This window comes from Arctopsyche grandis, chromosome 8 (assembly GCF_051622035.1).
Source record: "Arctopsyche grandis isolate Sample6627 chromosome 8, ASM5162203v2, whole genome shotgun sequence".
NCBI classification, from domain to species: domain Eukaryota; kingdom Metazoa; phylum Arthropoda; class Insecta; order Trichoptera; family Hydropsychidae; genus Arctopsyche; species Arctopsyche grandis.
The window spans coordinates 19,518,266-19,537,479 of record NC_135362.1 but is presented as its reverse complement, the minus strand read 5'-3'; the positions used below and the strand labels follow the sequence as shown (position 1 = coordinate 19,537,479).

The 19,214-nt window shown below is 31.8% G+C and overlaps 2 protein-coding genes across 4 annotated transcripts; one reads left to right on the top strand and one right to left on the bottom strand.

Moving 5' to 3' along the window:
• Positions 1–1,691: 1,691 nt before the first annotated feature.
• LOC143915606 (transmembrane protein 164) lies at positions 1,692–5,635 on the top strand. The gene is made up of 7 exons (XM_077436314.1): positions 1,692–1,969; positions 3,352–3,496; positions 3,579–3,761; positions 3,905–4,021; positions 4,120–4,198; positions 4,277–4,377; positions 4,824–5,635. Exons 2-7 carry the CDS (start codon positions 3,362–3,364, stop codon positions 5,139–5,141), a joined length of 933 nt encoding a protein of 310 aa, XP_077292440.1. The 5' UTR covers positions 1,692–1,969; positions 3,352–3,361; the 3' UTR covers positions 5,142–5,635.
• An 8,475-nt stretch (positions 5,636–14,110) lies between these two features.
• Fsn (F-box synaptic protein) lies at positions 14,111–16,401 on the bottom strand. 3 transcript variants are annotated; one of them, XM_077435638.1, is made up of 5 exons: positions 16,340–16,401; positions 15,273–15,647; positions 14,914–15,187; positions 14,753–14,843; positions 14,111–14,677 (listed from the first exon to the last, which is right to left on the bottom strand). In XM_077435638.1, the coding sequence occupies exons 1-5, from the start codon at positions 16,399–16,401 to the stop codon at positions 14,583–14,585; spliced, it is 897 nt and encodes a 298-aa protein (XP_077291764.1). In that variant the 3' UTR covers positions 14,111–14,582. The 3 variants fall into 3 exon arrangements, with proteins under 3 accessions (XP_077291764.1, XP_077291766.1, XP_077291765.1); XM_077435640.1 differs by having other exon boundaries at positions 14,112–14,677; positions 16,275–16,377; XM_077435639.1 differs by having other exon boundaries at positions 14,112–14,677; positions 16,215–16,343.
• Positions 16,402–19,214: the final 2,813 nt, after the last annotated feature.

Genomic DNA, 19,214 nt, shown 5'->3' with positions numbered 1-19,214 from the left:
CCTGTACAAGCATGCACAACTCAAGGGCAACGACCCCTTCGACCATTCCAAAAGAAAGAGTTCATCGCTCGATCGTATAACGAACGAAACCCAACAGTGATGTCATCAGGCAACCGCGACACATGTCCTGAAAAGTCGTTTACGCGTGGCACGCTGACCCCACAGCTATAAAGCACGCGCCTCGAAAATAGGTCAACACGTGTCCCCAACACACGTGTCCTGGAAACGAAGACAAAGCGTGTGAACACGGCACGCTACATGCCAGAAAGTATATAAAGCGACGCAGCAGCTCCCAACACCAGAGTGAACTTCTGGAGTTCAACCAGATCACTTCTCCGAAGCTCAACCTCTTCGTACAGACAATAACCATTGTAACAATTGAACAAAAATGAACGATCCTCTTACAAACACAAACGGTGTTTTCTTAAACCGGGACACGGTCAACACATCTGTCCCGCGTACTAAAAACATATAACTTTGTAGGAATCTCGTCACCGCAATCGAAACATCTATTGCGACGGAGGATACATTTCTCACGCTCAACCATTGACGTTATGGAGGATGAACGAATGAGACGACTGGCATGTTGATGCACGTGTTTATTATATGACAGCTGAAGACGGAGTGAGTAGCGGCTCTCCGAACCCAGCCGGGTTGGTCCCCACTCGCAGGAAGGCAACCAAACTCGACCATGTCGTATAAGCGAGCCGCCACATCGTCATCTCGAGTCGAGAAACTTCCACCCCAACAAATCAAGCGGAACGACGCGAAGTCGAAGAGCACCTGCATCCATTAAAGTGCAGCTGTACAAACAACAACAATATTGTAACCCATTGAACAAACATCCAGACTCACTGGAACAAAGGGCGATAAAAACTAAATCGAGTGGAACGACGCCACATATTCGAGAATATTCCACCCTAACAAATCAAACGGAACGAACCACATTCCTCGCATCTCTTGCACACGAACCGCATACAGCGGACTACTATATAAACCCGCACAGCGGGCTCAATAGTCAGTCAACAGCCAGCAGCAGACCATGCTATACCAACAACCAGTCAGCTAGAAGCAGCCGACCAGCAACAGAGCCAGACACTCAACCTGCAACAACAACATGGAAGAACCGCTCCAGAACTCAGCCGATTCCAGTCACTTAGAGAACTTTCAGAACATACCCGCTTCAACAACATATTTATACACTTGTATACCCAAACTAAATAATAAAAATAAATTATTCAAACAAATACAACAGTGTTTCGTTAGGCTGGGATATGGTCAACACTTCCTACAACTTTATTTTAATTCGTGTATCAATTCATTTCCGAAACCAATGGTCACAACACTAGTTCTCAATATTGGACAAATAACTAAATTTGCATAGTGCAACTATCGCTTTGTGCTCCACTTTGGGGTGAGTTTTTTTTTTAATTTTTCGAAAGTCCGTAATAGAATAATCGTAAGTGAAAGTTCTAAGAAGAGGTATGTAAAAAGTGGTCGGATGTCAGATCGAAGCTTATCAAATATTTACCACCCGTCATAAACACGGCGTGAAGATCGGAAAGGTGAATGTAGAAAGCGGCGTGTTTAATTTGAGTGGTAATCATAATAAATTTAGGGGATCGATTATTGGCGACGTCAGAGTGTGTGGTGGGGGGGCGGTGGCCGCAAACGCAAAGTGGATTAGTAAGTTGCGGGCCGTCGCGCGTGCGGTCGTGTGTCGGTCGCGGCTCGAGTGGCACTCCTGTTCCCGGTTCCTTTCGGTGCTCGGTCTCTGTCGGTGTCTCGGTTTCTCGGTTTCTCGGTTTCTCGGTCTCTCGGTCTCTCGGTCTCCCGGTTTCCCGGTCTCTCGGTCGTCCCGAACCGATGCGGCCCTGACGACTCCTCACTCTGACGGCCTCTTCGCCAGCCGCCTCCACCCTTCCAGGATATTATTACGCATTTTTTTCAGCGCTTTTCCTCCTTTCAGGTTAGACGTCAAGTGACCCTTTTCCCAAATGGTTTCATAATACCCTTACTCAGATTTGCGATTCTATTCACATGCCTGTTTGCTGTTGATGAATCCTTTCCGATCCAGATATCTATTTATTATTTTTTTATGATTGGAAATATATATTTGTAGGTTTTGCGAGGCAAGGCCGTATTTTTTTATTCGCTTTTGTAGGCCTTCATAATATATTTATTTGGTAGCTTTGTATACAAATTTTAAAAATTAGTGTATTCTAAAGGTTTTGCTCATCAAACTAAAGTTGATTGCCAATTCTAAGAAAATATGTAATCAGAAATTATTGAGCAATTATGTTGTATCCATTTAACGGTTAATTGTTGAATGACTGTGAAATGTGGAATATAGATAGGGTTTCACTCATTGTGTCAAAAAAATTCAGTAAGTATATTTTTGGAAAATGAATAATTTATGTTTTAAAAATTAAATATTTGTTCTTTGATTGGAATATTTTTTATAAAGAATAATTAATAGTGAAAAAAAAAATTATAATATTTATTAATATAAATACGTAATCATCACCAACAAATAAATTAAAATCAACTTGGACTAATTTGCTTGGACTGATTATTTATTCTTAAGTTGTACAATTTTTTTCAAATTACATTTTTATCTGATAGGTGTCAAAGGTTTGACACATTACTTTGCTATAAACATTGATATGCTATAAAAAGTAGAAAAAAAGTCATTTCAATTCCATATACTTATTTAAAAATGTATTTTGTATAAAATCGTGTCATTTTTATAGAACAATTTATTTGTCTGTTCAATTTAGTTATAATGTCTACTTTAGAATCTACAAGTAGATCCCAAATGAGAACTGCAATCACAACAAGATAACAAACCATTATTCAATCTCCAATCTTAAGAATGTCTCCTAATAATAAAAGAACGGCGATTTTTAATATGAAACACGTTCTATACAGATTTTTTTTCTACCAACCCGTGTTCTAATCTTCTTTATCTTAACTTTTCTCATATTGCGTTTTTGTTTTTCTTTTATTCTCATAGTAGTGTCGACCAGGATTATGCATATCGTTAAAAAATAACGTATTCCATTGTTTTTGCAAGACTTGCTAACGCAACAATGAATTATTCATTGGTTATACATAGTTCTACTTATTTTAAGCATGATAAATAATGCAAATCGTTATTCTGTAATGACCAGAAGGTATGGCACTTTCAGCTTACAGTCAACTTGAATTTAGCAGAATAAACACTAGCTCTCTAACCGTGTTAGATTTAATCGACTTAAGAAATAGCACTCCAATTTAGATTCCTTTTCTGCTTAACAGTTTCAAATTGAAACTGGTATATTCTACTTTGACATTTTATTTATTTTTCAGATCCATCGCAATGTTTGAATGGGCGTATGGTGGGGTCAATAGATCAGTTCCTCGGAACGTAGGACCAGAATGTGCATATTTTTTGACTCCAACACGTCAAATAACAGAAACCATAATTGTAGTCAGTATATGCCTCGCCTTGGCTGTAAGATCAATATTTAATTAAGATCAATTACGTTCGAGTAATTTATTTTGTATATAATAATTTATATATTTTATATTTTTAGATAAAATCGTACAAATATTTACGTATACCAGAAGTTCAACCCTTCGTTCGTAAAGATCGAGTCGGAAAGCGGTTATTATTGGTGATAATGACTTTACTATGGGGGATGGAAATTGGTTTCAAATTTTCATCTCGGACTGTTATTTATGTGTTGAATCCTTGCCATGTTACTACAGCAATCCAAGTAATGTATATTTTAATTTTTCAATTGATTATACATTTAATATTTAATTTGCACAATTTTATATATTTTAATATCATATGAAATTATGAATTATTATTTATTTTCAAAAGATTTATTACATGTTTCTTGATTTTTATTTTCAGATATTTCTTTTAGCTGCTCCTCCGAGTAAACTCGCTACTGCTTTATTTCGTGTACATATAAATTTGTTCAATGGACCTCTTTTAGCCTTTATGTTTCCAGAGACTGATTCTAGATTGGTAAATTATCACAACATTTTTACTGTTTATGAATTGAAATATGCTTACATACATATCATGATACCATTTTCATAAAATCTTGTTTTACGTATTATTAGATAGGTGCGGAAGCGGCTTTATACTGGATTCAACATGGTATGATGTTAGTTATACCGTATTACTTACTTCGTCTTGGTGGTAATTTTTTTTAATTATTTCTATTTAACGTTTTAATGTTTTCAAATATGTTTACGATTTTTGTTTTTTTGTTTTCAGGAGTTTATAATGTAGCTCCACTTACTGATTTTTCGTGGGAGATTTTTAGCTACAGTATCAATTTGTTATATCATTTTATTGTTCTTCAAGGATTTGCTATTGTAAGGGATAGTTTAATTATTTTTGTATATTATACATGGGTCTCCGTCACGGGCCCGAATGTGAAACGCCCGAAAACGCAAATATCGGAAGGCAAAGATCTTAAGTCGAAAGATAAAAAAAAGGGTGCATGGTAAACGGTATATACTCACTTAATTTGCGCGAGCAGGAACAGGCTTTTCCTCCCGTATTCTACGCGCGCACATTAATACGGGAGGAAAAGCCTGTTCCTCTTGTTCCTGTTGTATCCTGCTCGCGCAAATTAAGTGAGTATGTACCGTTTACCATGCACCCTTTTTTTTTTGATCTTTCGACTTAAGATCTTTCGATTTTCGATCTTTGCCTTCCGATATTTGCGTTTTCGGGCGTTTCACATTCGGGCCCGTGACGGAGACCGATTATACATATATAAATGTATTGTATTATAAAAGTATTCGTTTGATTTCAGCCCGCTCAGGTGAATCTCAACCATATGTTATGCCCCGCTATCAAAGATCCATTCGATGGACAGTGGTATAGAGTGGCTTCATGCTTTCATCAAGGAATACTTTGCCCTCTGCTTTGCAAAATATTTTGTGTTCTAGCTACTTTCTTTTTGACTAAATTTAGTCTTACCAAAGTGAAGCATTCACTAGAAGCTGATATGTCTCTCATAAAGAATCCTATATTGGGAGACGAGAGCATTTGCCTATCATGTAAAAAATCAATTGGAATACATTCTAATGATAATAATTTATCTTCGAAAAAACTTGAGCATGCGGAATAGTTATGCAGATATTTGAAACGTCTTTGCACTTACAAAATCACATTTTTCGAAATTGACATTGTTAATGTACATTTAGTGTTAAGAAAAAAGTTTATTCAATGAAATTGTTAACGATTTTTTAATGTATAAAAAGAAAAATAGCACTGAGACCAAGTATTTTAGTGTAAAAAATTGTTTACGTGTAATAAGATTACTTTAAAACTTAAAATTGTGGCCATTTGTAAATTTTATTCCACGTTTACATGTAATAAAATTACTTTAAATCTTTTATATGTGACTATTTGTAAATTTTATTCTAGCAAAGCGACCAAATTTATTTTATATACTACATGTATATTCATATAAATGTGTGTATAAAAATTCATTATGTTTTCAGATTTATAATCCTAATTTTTTTTTATTTATTTACAGTTAGCTAGTTATTTTAATGTTTGATGCTATACGATATTATATCAAACTAAAGTGCATGATAAATAAACTTTAACATAAAGTGTATTATATAGTCTCACTGCTTAACGATTAAATTAATAATTCATGAATAATTGTTGACCTTCGATTGAGTGTTAGTCTGAGTGTACATATGTTCTGAGGGAAAACATTTATTTTATGTCGTTGCATGTGTAATTTTTTTCAATATACACTTTTTTATACGTTATTCTATTTAATCAAGCCATTTAAAACTCAGTTAAATGAGAATCACCTAATTCACAATAATCGTAATAAATATTGTTTTTGTATATTATTATAATTTAAATATATTTAAATGAGAATCACCTAGTTCACAATAATCGTAATAAATATTGTTTTTGTATATTATTATAATTAAAATATATTTATCATGTAGTTTAATAGTCAAATGACTTTGAGAGCACTTTCTATTACCATTAGAGTAGTAATGTTATTAAATCAATTGATTGTGTAATTTTTTTTCGTGAAATAGCACTCATTGTACTTACCATCTTTACAGTCTAGAAATAGTGGTTTTTGTGTGGTTTTGTTTAATCACGTTTACTAAATTAGATTTATAATGATTCTGCAGTGATAAGCAGAAAGTTTAATATTGAAATTGTGATAATAATATCTTGAGATATCTATGTACGTATATTAGGATTTTCATTCACATTGTATTATAATCAGTTTAATACGTGTATTTATAGAGTCTGTTTCAAACATAAATTGCCCAACATACTCTGAGATTTGGCTTCAAATGATGAAAAGCTATTGATTAATGTGTATGGAACCGCTAAGATGTCTCATTACAGTTTATCTTTTGATCTGAAATTGCAATCGCCTCGGAAGAACCAGTTGACAAGGCATTAAACAGTTTATATATGTATATGTACGTAATATGTTTACATCTTATCTTTTATTCAATATGAATAATGACAGTAGTGATTTTGGACATATAAACTGAAATGATTTCATTAATATTATATTTATCTATCTCGTCCTATAACTATAATGGAGGTTGTGTTTTTGATGACATTGAATTTTACTTGTAAAACTTTATTGGCAGCTCTGCCATCAGCGAAATATCATTGTCAAATACATATGCGTGTTAAATATAAAAAAATATTTTGGTATAAATTCAGAGGTGTTTTGCTCTTAAATATATGTATATATATAATTTAATAGCAGTATTCAATTAAAAATTGTCAATTAAGTTAATTTTTGAGCATAATTAATATCTATATCTGTATAAAAGTTATGTAATATATCATTGAATTCATTTAGAAATATGATTATACATATGTAGATGCTGCATAAATTTTTATTTTAAATTATCAAGAAAAAATTTATGCCGAGAAGTTAAGTTGCGAGACATTTGAATATGTATGAAATTAATTTTAATGATTTTTAATTTAAAACTCCATATTAATTTAATTATATAAACCTGAGCAACGATGAAAGCACTAGTCGAGAAAAGTTAGAATATCTCTATTAAGACTATGTATGTATTATTTTTAATTAAAACAATAGTTAATTCAAAAATATAAACCGGATATGATAAATCCTTATTTCTATCCTTATATTTTTGGTAAATTATGGGTAGGTATATCATTAAAAATATACTAACCTCGTTTTTCTACATTTTTAAGATTTGCTGAAATTAATTATAAATTAATACAGACTAATTACTAACTATATTTTCTGGAAGTCAACAAATTCATTTTTGTCTCATTGATTTACTCCTGTTGTTTGTAATCAAAGTCGGCGGGTAGCATGTGCAAAGTTTGAAGACAACTAGATTTTCAAGAAAAAAATAAAATTGGTTGAGGGGAGGCGGGGTAAACATTCATCGAACACACTAGCAAAACAAAAAAAGGTCGTGTTTATTGTGGACAATGGTTTATTTATGATCCTTTCTGATTTTTTATAACAGCCAATATTTTAATTTATATATTAAATGAGATTAATTTATTTCTGAAAGTATAGATTAAGTAAAATGACATTCCTCGTTGGTTATTCAAGCTGTTATACAATATGTCTATAGAATAATCGATAAGAATCATATTAGAAAAGGATAATTAAAAATTTAGTAGATTGAAAATAATGCAGCTTGAAAGATCATTAAAAGTATAGCATTCCAGCATATATTTTATAATGATAAATAGCAAAAGTTCAACATACATACATATAAACAATACACTTAATAATTTTAACATTTCGATATATCTTAAAATTTTAACTATGCTACATATGTATGTACATATATCATGATTGCATTGTATGAAGTAAACAACACCAAGCACCATTGTATAATATATATATATAACATAAATTATTTGCAACTGATATTGTTTAATGCTCTTGCCACATGGGGTAATCTCACATAATAGTGAAAAATATTTGTATTTATTGGGTTCAATTATTATTTTTTGATGCATCAATATTGCTCATGACACTATATTAAAATATTGTTTAATTTTAAATTTGTAATTAGTTCAAGCCCATATTCTATCCAAAGAATGTCTTTATAGAGTATTTTATAAATAAATTCTTTGTATTTATTCCTTCAAATTACAATGATTAATCATAGGAAACTGTCATTGAGGTGATACAATGTTTGATCCTTCGCTTTAGTGGTATTTAACCACGTTTGTATAAATGATTTCAATAGGTTGATGTTTCAACCGCTAAATTAAATCGTCATTTATTATAAATTCAAATTTAACTATTTAATAAATATATAGTAGTAATAAGCCCGATCTGTGGGCATAATGATTGAAAATAAATTGCAAAACTCAAACAAAAAAAAAATAGGCAAATGTAGTTTGAATATACAATAATGTAGCCTTATGCTGTTTTTCACTTATTGAGAATAATTTAAAAAAATTAAATAAAAGAAATTCACTTAATTTATTTACGTGCTTTGTAAGTTATAATGATCGTCATTAGTTAAGATCAAGGATTGATAACAAAAGCGACATTATGTCTTTTTGTTATCAATTCCTAATGACAGATCACTTTATTAATCTTGTAAATCATATCAACAGCTGTTAATGATTGTTATCCATATGGTAGTAATGACATGATATTAATATTTACCTGAATCAATTTTCACTAAACATATAAGATTGTTTTTTTATATGAAAAAAAATTAAACGGTTGAAAATCTATTTTGTTTTTGTATATATTTTACTACTCCCAATACAATATAACGTCACTTTCAATTTTAGAAATTTGGCCTTACCATACTTTTATTTTATTATTATATCTTATAAGCCATTGCGTAATTCAATTCAGCACCAGTTAGGAGGTTTGTGTACAAATCCTGACCTAATTCTAAATTATTTTTCATACAAAAATTTACACCACCAAAAATGTATCCTACTTCAATTTTACATTCTGTCCTTTTCACAAAACGGTGAGAAACCATTGGAGAAAAACGTGAATATATGGCATATATGTATGTAGTAAAAAAATTCGGATGTGACTTTATCCATGTATTTGAGGAATATAAGGTCACAAAACAAAATTCGATATTGAACCGTACAGACACATTCACACATACCGGTAGCTTTATGAAATACTAATAGCTATGACAGCATTTTCGATACAAATTGAGCGCAAATGGATGGAAACTTGCACAAAACAAAATTTCTACTTTCGGTTGTCGGATTTTGTTCAATTTTTTTTTTATTACTTAAAATCACTATCAGTATTATACACAATAAATATCAAACAGATTAAAATAATTTAAAAGGTAAAAATAAAATAATGAAACATTGTTTTAAAAAAAAATACTACTTCCGGTTAACGAATCCAGACCAAAACCTTAACCAGCTCTAAGTTATATTTATTTTATTTATTTATTTATTTATTTATTTATATATATTTTAGCTATCAAGCTAATTTAAAAATACATCTTAATTATTATACTTCACTCTAAAATTTATAATTAACTTATATGTACTGTCCCTCACAGAGGTGTCTCTTCGCACCTCGCAGGAATGCATCCATGTTTTTAGCAGACCTGACGCACTCAGGGAGGGCATTATACATGAGCACACCCCTGTGAAAAACACCCCCAGCCGTCTTATTCTTTCTTACTCTACTTACAACTAGTTTGTCCTTATTTCTAGTATAAAAACTATGTTTATCTCTATTCCTTATTATATAATCATCAAAATACTTAGGTAATAACTTATGATCTAACTTATAAACAAAAGACAATGTACTAATATTTAGACTAATTCTAATACTCATCCATCCTAATTCATCTAACATACTTCCAATACTCTTAAATCTACTCACATTCAAAATAGCTCTCATAGCTTTATTCTGTATTTTTTGCATTTTTTCTAAATCTTGGCCACTAAACAAATTAAGCACAGTGGCACAATAAACCACATGTGGCAAGACAATTGAATTAAACACTAAAATTTTACTTTTTTTACTTAAAATATTTCTTAATCTACATAATACACCAACTTTTCTAGCCATTTTTTTTATTATAAAGTCAGCGTGCATTTTAAAATTTAGTCCTGAATCTATGTATACACATAAGTATTTTATATTTTCAACTTTTTCAATTAACTTATCATCAATTCTAATTTCATTCAATATATTTTTATTTTTACCATTCAACCACATCATTTTTGTTTTATTCACATTCAACTTTAATTTATTTTCACACAACCAGTCATTCACATAATTTAATTCTATATTTAAAATCTCAGACATTACATCAACATTCTTTCCAATTATATATATCAATGTATCATCTGCAAACAAATGTATTTTACACATCTTAATTACCTTAACAATATCGTTTATATATAATATAAATAATAAGGGTCCCAATTTGGACCCTTGCGGCACTCCATGAGGTGTCACAAATTCAGAGGATAACACCTTATCAATTTTTACTCTTTGCCTTCTATTATTTAAGTATGATTGAAGCCACTTTAATACTATACCATTTATTCCTAACTTATATAATTTTTGTAATAAAATATTCCTATCTACTGTCTCGAACGCTCGCTTAAAATCTAGAAAAACTGCTCCAACAACCATGCTAGATTCATCCATCGTCTCCATCCAATCAGAAACCACCAATTGGATAGCGGTTTCTGTTGAATGTTTCACTCTAAATCCAGACTGTTCCACAACCAAACAATCATTTATACTAATGAACTCTTTCAATTGAATCATAACGATTTCCTCCAGCATCTTCTCAACAATTGGTAACATATTGATGGGCCTCATTTCACTGGCTTTATGTGTGCCAGTAACCTTTGGTACCGGTACAATAGTAGACACCTTCCATGCATCCGGGACGGATCCCACTTCTAACGATTCATTTATTAATTTCAGTAACTGAGGTCCAACCATGTCCCAAGTGTTGATTAAAATATCTAGAGTCAATCCATCCATACTAGAAACTGATTTCATGCCCTTCAATACACCATTTAATCCCCCCATTTCCACTAATTTAAACCTTTCAAACTTATTTAAACCCAAATTAATATCATCATTCACACTATTATGCCTTGTTTGTATTGAATTAACTATATCATTCACACTATTGATGTAAAACTCATTCAATCTTTCAACCATATCCTCTTTATCATTATATACTACTCCCTCGACTTCTAATTCATTCAAAGAAACATTTTTTCCCCCGGAAATCAAAGTTTTAATTATTCGCCACATTTTTGTGGGATCTTTTTTTGCACCATCAATATTTCTTTCATGCCAATCCCTCTTCGCATTACGTAAAACATTCACACATTTATTCCTCTTTCTTTTATACTCTAACCAAGCCTTTTCTAATTGGATTCCATCCATAGCCTTAATAATTTTATATCTTTTATAACTAACATTCTTATCAACTAAGCTTTCCTTTACTTCCTTGGTAAACCAAGGTTTCAGCTTATGCTTATGCATGATTCTTGTGGTTTTTACGCATTTACTTTTAGAATATGTTATATTACGATACATTATCTCCCACATTTCATTCACACTATCACCATCCTTTCCCCATACACACTCCTTTAACAATTCATTCATCAATTGATAATCAATGTTTTCTCTTTCAGTCACCTGCATATTTTTAAGTCCTCCGTTACTAAACCGCTGTCCCAAAAACATGTTGACAATAGAATGGTCTCCTATTTTCGGTACATCTTTCACCTCACACCGCAAATCCATTATATTTGTTATAACCAAATCAATGAGAGAGCTTGATAAATTATTCACTCTCGTTGCTTCCGTCACTTTTTGTTTAAAACCCAATTCATTTACCCAATTTCTCAACTTTTTTACATAAAATTCTTCTGTCTGTAACCAATTAAAATTCCAGTCCCCAAACATAATTATATTTTTACTCACATCTATACTTCTTTCACTCAATTCTTCTAAAAATTTAAGAAATCTTCCACTGCTACCATTCGGAGAGCGGTAAATTACTAGCAAAAACACAGTAACTCCATTCACAAGCAGATCCACACCAATTGTCCAAAACTCACCATCAACTTTATTAACTATTACATTACCGTAACTTAAATCATCCCTTAAATACAATAGTACCCCACCCGTATGTCTAGAATTAGAGTCACATCTCAAAACACAATATCCATCTATATTCAGCTCAAAATCTTCAAAATCACTAGTTACATGCGTTTCACTTAAACCTATAAATAATGGTTTTTGATTTACAATTAAACTCCAAACCTCATCCTTGTGAGCAAAAAAACTTTGTACATTTATACCGATACCTTTTGGTGGTTGCTATATATTATTATACTTAATTCTATTTCTCATTAATTCTATATTTCTTTTATATACACTGCACTTAGTGTCCAACGGTCCGTGATTCGTGTTAAAATTTAATTTTAATTTATTATTACTCTTAAAGCAATTAATACATTTTATTATTTTATTGTTACATCCCTCGCTTTTGTGCCCTTCTTCTCCACATTTCGCACATGTCACCTTGTTTCTACAATCCACCGCTTTGTGATTAAATCCGTAACAATTTAGACATCTTAGAATATTAATTTCTTCAAAAACCCTACATCTATCCCAATTTATATTTACTTTTCCATCTTCAATTAATCTTTTAAATGTATTGCAATCTACTTCCACTATCGCATTATATTTATTATTTTTTCTACTTTTCCATATTTTTAACACCTTCAATTCACCATCATTTATAGCTTCTTGATTTTGATTCATCAAACACTCAGCCAACTGTTCACTTGTAAGTTCCTCCGACATATCTACAATTTTAATTTTGGGATTTTTTAATCCCCCTCTTTTAACATTGTAATTCTCCCCTAATTTATTTTCTACTTCTTTTATTAATTTAATACTATCCTGTGCACTGTTACACGTTACAACGATACCCCCTTTACCGATTTTTTTAATCCCTTGTATTCCTATTTTTAGTTCCTTGGGTTTTATTACATTTTTGCACTCTTCTTTTGTTTTGTCCGTTTCTTGAATTTTTTTTGGAACTATTATTGTTACATCTTTATTATTATTTTTAAGTGCATTTGCATAACTTAAATTATTTTCATTCTTATTTACACCCCTTTTTAAAATGTTTAATTCACTGTTGCTTTTTAATATATTTATGTCTTTTTGTATATTGTTTTTCAAATTTTTAAATTCACTTCTTAATTCACATATTACATCCAAAAATTGTTCCTTATCATTATTTTCATTTTCACAAATATATTCAACTAATTTTTTTACTGATGTAATTAAAAATGTTTTATTGTCATTTGATATACTGTTAGTTTTTGTGGTCAAAATGTCCATAATTTTTTTTTCAATTGTTATTACTTCACTTATGCGTTCTGATGCCATTATTATACACTTAGAACGTACACATAATTATATATTACAAATTTATTTTTATTTTTTAATTGTTACAATTTCGTTGCCCAAATCGCCACACACGTAATCAACATCTGTACACGATCACGACAAGAACACAACTTATATATTTTTAACTTATTATATTTATATTTGTATTTTTTATATACAACAAAGTTAGTCTATAAAAAATACAAATATAAATTTTCAGCTTGGTATGTTCATTTGTGTGGACAGAATAGTGACCACAACATTTTTGACCTTTCTAAGAGGATAAAATCGCACTTCCGTTTTATTAAATTTAGTGATTTATTTTTATTTTCATCACATTGATACAAGAATTATACTTGAATTTTTTTGTGAAGAGCACACATGTTTAAGGGGTCGAATTACGATTTACGTTGTGTCGATAAGAATTTCAGTAACCGATACTAAGTTTCAGTTCGATAGGACTAACGATGTTCAAAAAATCCCCAAAATACACAGACACACATTTTTTCTACATCATGAAAACGTATTCAGTGATCGATTCCGAGTTCGAATCAGTCAAAATCTCGAATTCGAATTTTCACAAAACTTCATCTATTGTTACTACGTACATAGATAAAGTAAAAATTTGAAATGTAAATAAATACAACGAAATATTGGTGTATAAATATTTATTATTATTCACCAGCCCTTCAATGGCTACAAAGTCAAAAAACATTTTCAGTCAATTGGTAAATAAAAATGAGATCAATAAATTAATGTATGAGTAAATACATTTTTTTTTTTTTTGTATTTTATGTAACCTAGAAGTAAAAATAATATCTAAAAAGTATTGGAATAAATAATATTAAAATGAACACATACACGGAATGCACATTGTTTACATAATGACTAGATTATAATATTTGGTTCTAATCTAATTAATATCATGTGAAAAAAACGACTGATTGTTTGTTTTACACACTATTATATGAATTGAGTATACAGATAGAGAAAAGTTACGACAAAAAGCTTATATAATAATGTATATGCATCGACACGCAATATATAAATTCTAGAGAGCCATTGTGATTTAAATAAACACAATATCAGTTGTATAGTGTGATTGAAAATCTTAATTTATCCTTATCCATCCATAGGAGGTCCTATATATACCATTGATACTTCTGTATTCCCATAAACTGCAGATACAGATGGATAAAATTTCTTATTCGGGAGACCTGTAAAATAATTTCCAACAAATTAGCTACGGAAATGAACATTAGGCAATTTTAACAAATTAAATATGAGCATACCTTTAAATGCAATGCCAAGAAATTCGTATCCCCTTTCAAAAGAAAGAGTTTTATTTTCACAGTCAAGGATTACTCTGATTGTTTCCCCGACCTAACGGAAAAAAAAGTACAAATATGTAAAATTGTAAAATTAAATTTTGGGTGTGCTTTCTAAAATTTACCTGATAACTTTTTGAATTGTGTAAAGTGGGATAGTTTCCCCGTACTTCGCCATTGTGAAGCAGGTGGTTTTCGACTAGATTCCAGCCCCAACTGTGTTGGTTTGAACCTAACAGAGCCACATATCCGGGGCATTGAAGAGAAGCGTCCTTTGTAGTGATACCGACAACTGCTACTGTACCCAATGGACCTTCCCACATTACTTCCCATGCATGTCTACCCCTTCTATATCCAAGTTTTCCTCTACAAGCATCAGTGCTCTGAGCGACAGGATTTCTATTAAGATAAGTCGGCAACTTAGTATCTTACATCAATAAAATTTTATTTTCACCACTGAGAAGTTCAATGAAATATAAATTACCTATGTAGAGTGAAACCGTTAGATTTTATGTAAACATTTCTGGAACAATCGTTGGGGTTCCAAGAATTGTAATAAGCTCTCAATTTAGCTTTATGTGATGTTGCAGCTTTAAGGAGGTTTGAATTGAGAGCTTCTGGTGCTAAAGTACGTAGACACAATAGTCTCCATACTTCAGAGCCACCGTCACGCAAACAATGGCACCATGGTCGACACACTAAGGCGCAACTTCTCAGGTCTGCTAGGTCGAGGAATGTAAATATCAGCTCCAGAATACGTTCATCCAAAAACGCGGGCAGCGGCCCTCTACGGCGCCGCTGCCCCATTGATAGTGCATGACCCCACACTGTGTTGGAATTTCTTCCGACAGTGTAAAATCTGAAATTAAACAAGATTTTAATGAATGCACACTGTTTATTTGTCGACAGTTATAGTCGTAGACTTGGAATAAATTCCTAAATGATCGGGTATCAATTATCTGGGTCTACCTCACGGGCCGGAATGTGAAATGCCGGAAAACGCAAATATCGGAAGGCAAAGATCGAAAATCGAAAGATCAAAAAAAAAGGGTACATGGTAAACGGTACATACTCACTTAATTTGTGCGAGCAGGATACAACAGGAACAAGAGGAACAGGCTTTTCCTCCCATATTAATGTGCGCGCGCAGAATACGGGAGGAAAAGCCTGTTCCTCTTGTTCCTGTTGTATCCTGCTCGCGCAAATTAAGTGAGTATGTACCGTTTACCATGCACCATTTTTTTTTGATCTTTCGACTTAAGATCTTTCAATTTTCGATATTTGCCTTCCGATATTTGCATTTTCCGTCATTTCCCATTCCGGCCCGTCAAGGAGACCGCAATTATCTAGTATATACTAAATTGCCGAGATGAAATTATTAGTAAAACGAAATGTCAAATCTAAATTTGTAGAGGAGGTTACCAACACAGTATCGATTATTTAAAAGTAAAGATTATTGCGACTGATGATATTCGATTATTTTTACGATAAAATTAGAAGGAAAATTGGTTTTCTTTTAAAATAAAACTATTAAATATAAAGTAGCCTCACGGGTAAGGGCGTAAGGCACCAACAGTCATCTTGGAGACCGTAGCACTAATAATACTCACCATACTCATTTCCATTGTTTCGTTGACCTACATACTTCGCAGTCAATAATTGTAGTCTGTAGAACATGGAAAACAAAATTGATAATTTTTTAGTAGTGCGGCTTACGCATCACTCTCAAAAATGAATTACTACGCTGTGACATAACGTTTTGCACAGGGACGTCATTTGGGGGGGGCATGGCATGGCAGTTGCCATGCCTTAGTTTTGGAATAGTGTGAATTTAGTAAACAGTAAGAATTTAACGATTAACCCTTTGTATCCCAGTGGTGCCGTGGAAGAACCACAACTTCATTATTTTTTTTCTAGTGTCCCAATGGTTGCATTTCAGCATTTCGATACCACTTAGATTTTAGCGTTACTAGAGACATTTAGCGTTCGTGGGAAATATTTATTCTTTCGTTCAAGAAAAGACTTGTCGTTAGTTGACTTTTGACTTTCGGCAAGAGCGTAAGTGAATATCGCGGTTAAGAAAAACACCAATAATAACTTTATTATCAAAGATGGCAGGTATGTTACTGTGTGTTTTTATACTTCTATATTAGTGTCAAATAAATACATATACCTCGCATATTTTATAACTATTTCATAGCTTCAAGATGGGGGTCCCACAGTGGGACCACTAGTACACTTGTCATTGTTTTACTTTTTGTTTTTTTACAATTATCTCTATTTTGACGGCATGTTTATCAAATATTCATATCAGTTAAACTGCAATGGTCATTTATTGAATTTGAGAATCTTTGTGTGAATGATTTTTTGGCAGAAATACGTCTGATTGTGAATTTTTGACATCTGATGGACTTAGATAGGTGAGATAGGTGATCCCACTATTTTGGAGAACAGGGGTGATGACACGAGAATCATGATGAAGATGATGAAATTTGAGAAAACGAAGATGAACTTCCACTAAAGTCGATAAGTGGTGAGCAACGAATTATATGGGGAAGAGGTGCTCGGAATAATATCCAAAATAAATTTGTTGTCATTGTGGCCAAAAAATGAGGCAATAATATCGAATCACCCACTGATGTGTTTCTTCATTTTTTTCCCGAAGAGTTGATTCAAAATATTGTTTTTGAAACAAATTTGTATGATATACAAAAAAAAATTGGTAACCAGAACACTCTGCAAACGAATATGGCAGAAATGAAGCAATTAAAAGGGATTAATATATTAATGGGACTATGTCTTAGTGATAAAAATATTTTTTTTAAGCTATTCCACAAATAATTTAAAGTGGCCAGTGGCCCAGTGGTTCTACTGTGGAACCACCATTTTTCTATGTTTTTATAAATAAATAATTTTTTTAATTCATATTTTTATCTTTATTTTATTCCTATGAACCCATAAATCCCAGAAAATATGTTAAAATACGTCAAAAAAAGAGGTTGGGCCACAAAGGGTTAATGCAATAATATGATTGTTATGTTATGTTACTTTTGAGTAGCATAGACTAGGCCAGAAATAGAATCGCTGCAATAAAGTTATGTAAAAAAAGGTATTCCTTGGGTAAAATTCTTAGAAATTGTTCGACCTGTGGAGCGAATTGCTAGAAAGGTCCACCTCATTTTATTTACAACTCAAACGGTAGTTTGTTCATGACTTCCCTTCGTAGAATTAACGGAACCGAAAATACAATTGTAAGAAGATTTACTTTAAGTCAACGATGGTATTCCCACTGTTAATCTGCACGTGCAATTTTTTCAGGGACGTCATTTGGGGGGGGGGCATGGGGGGGCACTCGCCCCCCCCCCTAAATTTAGGAATAGTGTGAATTTAGAAAATATTATGAATTTAATGATTAATGAGATACTATGGATCTATGAATGCTACGTTTATTTCTTATGTTACTTTTGGGTAGCTTAGTAACTAATAAAATAATCGCTGCTACGTGCTTTGAAAAAAAAAGATTTTATTATTTCGAAGCAAGTATATTTTGGTTTTTAAGTGGTATGCCTTGGGAAATTTTAGAAATTGTTCATCTTATGGAGTGAATCGTTAGAAAGGTCTCCTTTACTTTATTTTGTCCCAAAAACAGATGTGTAACGTTTATTTTTCCGAAAGTTCGTATTTATTTTTTGTTTTCATGAAAGGTTTTAAATTAATATTTTACTGAATCTGTTCAATCAAAAATGATTTTATTTCTCGTATTTTTATTTGCAGACGCCCATCCTCACACAAAACAACGAATGAGATGGATTTAATCTTCATGTGTAACGAATTCGGTCCAAAAAAAGTTTTAGTTATTTAATGAAATTGCTTTCTGACCAAAACTATCAGTGTTAGTACATAAAGAATACAAATATAAATTTTCAGCTTGATACGTTCAGGGTTGTGGTAAATAAAACTGTGTGTTCACAACATTTTTGACCTTTCTAAGAGGAAAAAATCCCACTTCTGGTTAATTAAATTTAATGATTTTTTAAATTATATTTTCATCACATTGATACAAAGAATTATACCTGAAATCGTGAAGAGCACAGATATTTAAAGGGTCGATTAAAATAGTGGAAGAAAAATCCGGTAAACTGCCACTGTCAGTTAACGGGTGTTCACGAAATTTTATATATAGCTTGGCATTAAGTTTATAATTCTAGATATGAAATATCAGTTTAATACGCCAAAAAGCTTCCGAGAAAAACATAAAAACACCTCGATCTTATAGGGTAAAAGTACTACTTCCAGTTGAGATAAAAATAATTTTATATATACATATGTACATACATATATAAAATTATAAAAATAATAAAAAGACAATTAGAAACACACACAGACACAATTTTCTAGATTATGAAAACGTGATCAGTGATCGATT

What these genes read in the sequence shown, in the direction of transcription:
- LOC143915606 (XM_077436314.1), top strand. Translation starts at nt 3,362, where the DNA reads ATGTTTGAATGGGCGTATGGTGGGGTCAATAGATCAGTTCCTCGGAAC. An exon ending in ATGTTACTACAGCAATCCAA is followed by an intron (nt 3,762 to 3,904) that starts GTAATGTATATT and finishes TTTTATTTTCAG; the next exon opens with ATATTTCTTTTAGCTGCTCC. An exon ending in CAGAGACTGATTCTAGATTG is followed by an intron (nt 4,022 to 4,119) that starts GTAAATTATCAC and finishes ACGTATTATTAG; the next exon opens with ATAGGTGCGGAAGCGGCTTT.
- Fsn (XM_077435638.1), bottom strand. Translation starts at nt 16,401, where the DNA reads ATGGTGAGTATTATTAGTGCTACGGTCTCCAAGATGACTGTTGGTGCC. An exon ending in ACAATTCAAAAAGTTATCAG is followed by an intron (nt 14,844 to 14,913) that starts GTAAATTTTAGA and finishes TTTTTCCGTTAG; the next exon opens with GTCGGGGAAACAATCAGAGT. An exon ending in TCTTGGCATTGCATTTAAAG is followed by an intron (nt 14,678 to 14,752) that starts GTATGCTCATAT and finishes ATTATTTTACAG; the next exon opens with GTCTCCCGAATAAGAAATTT.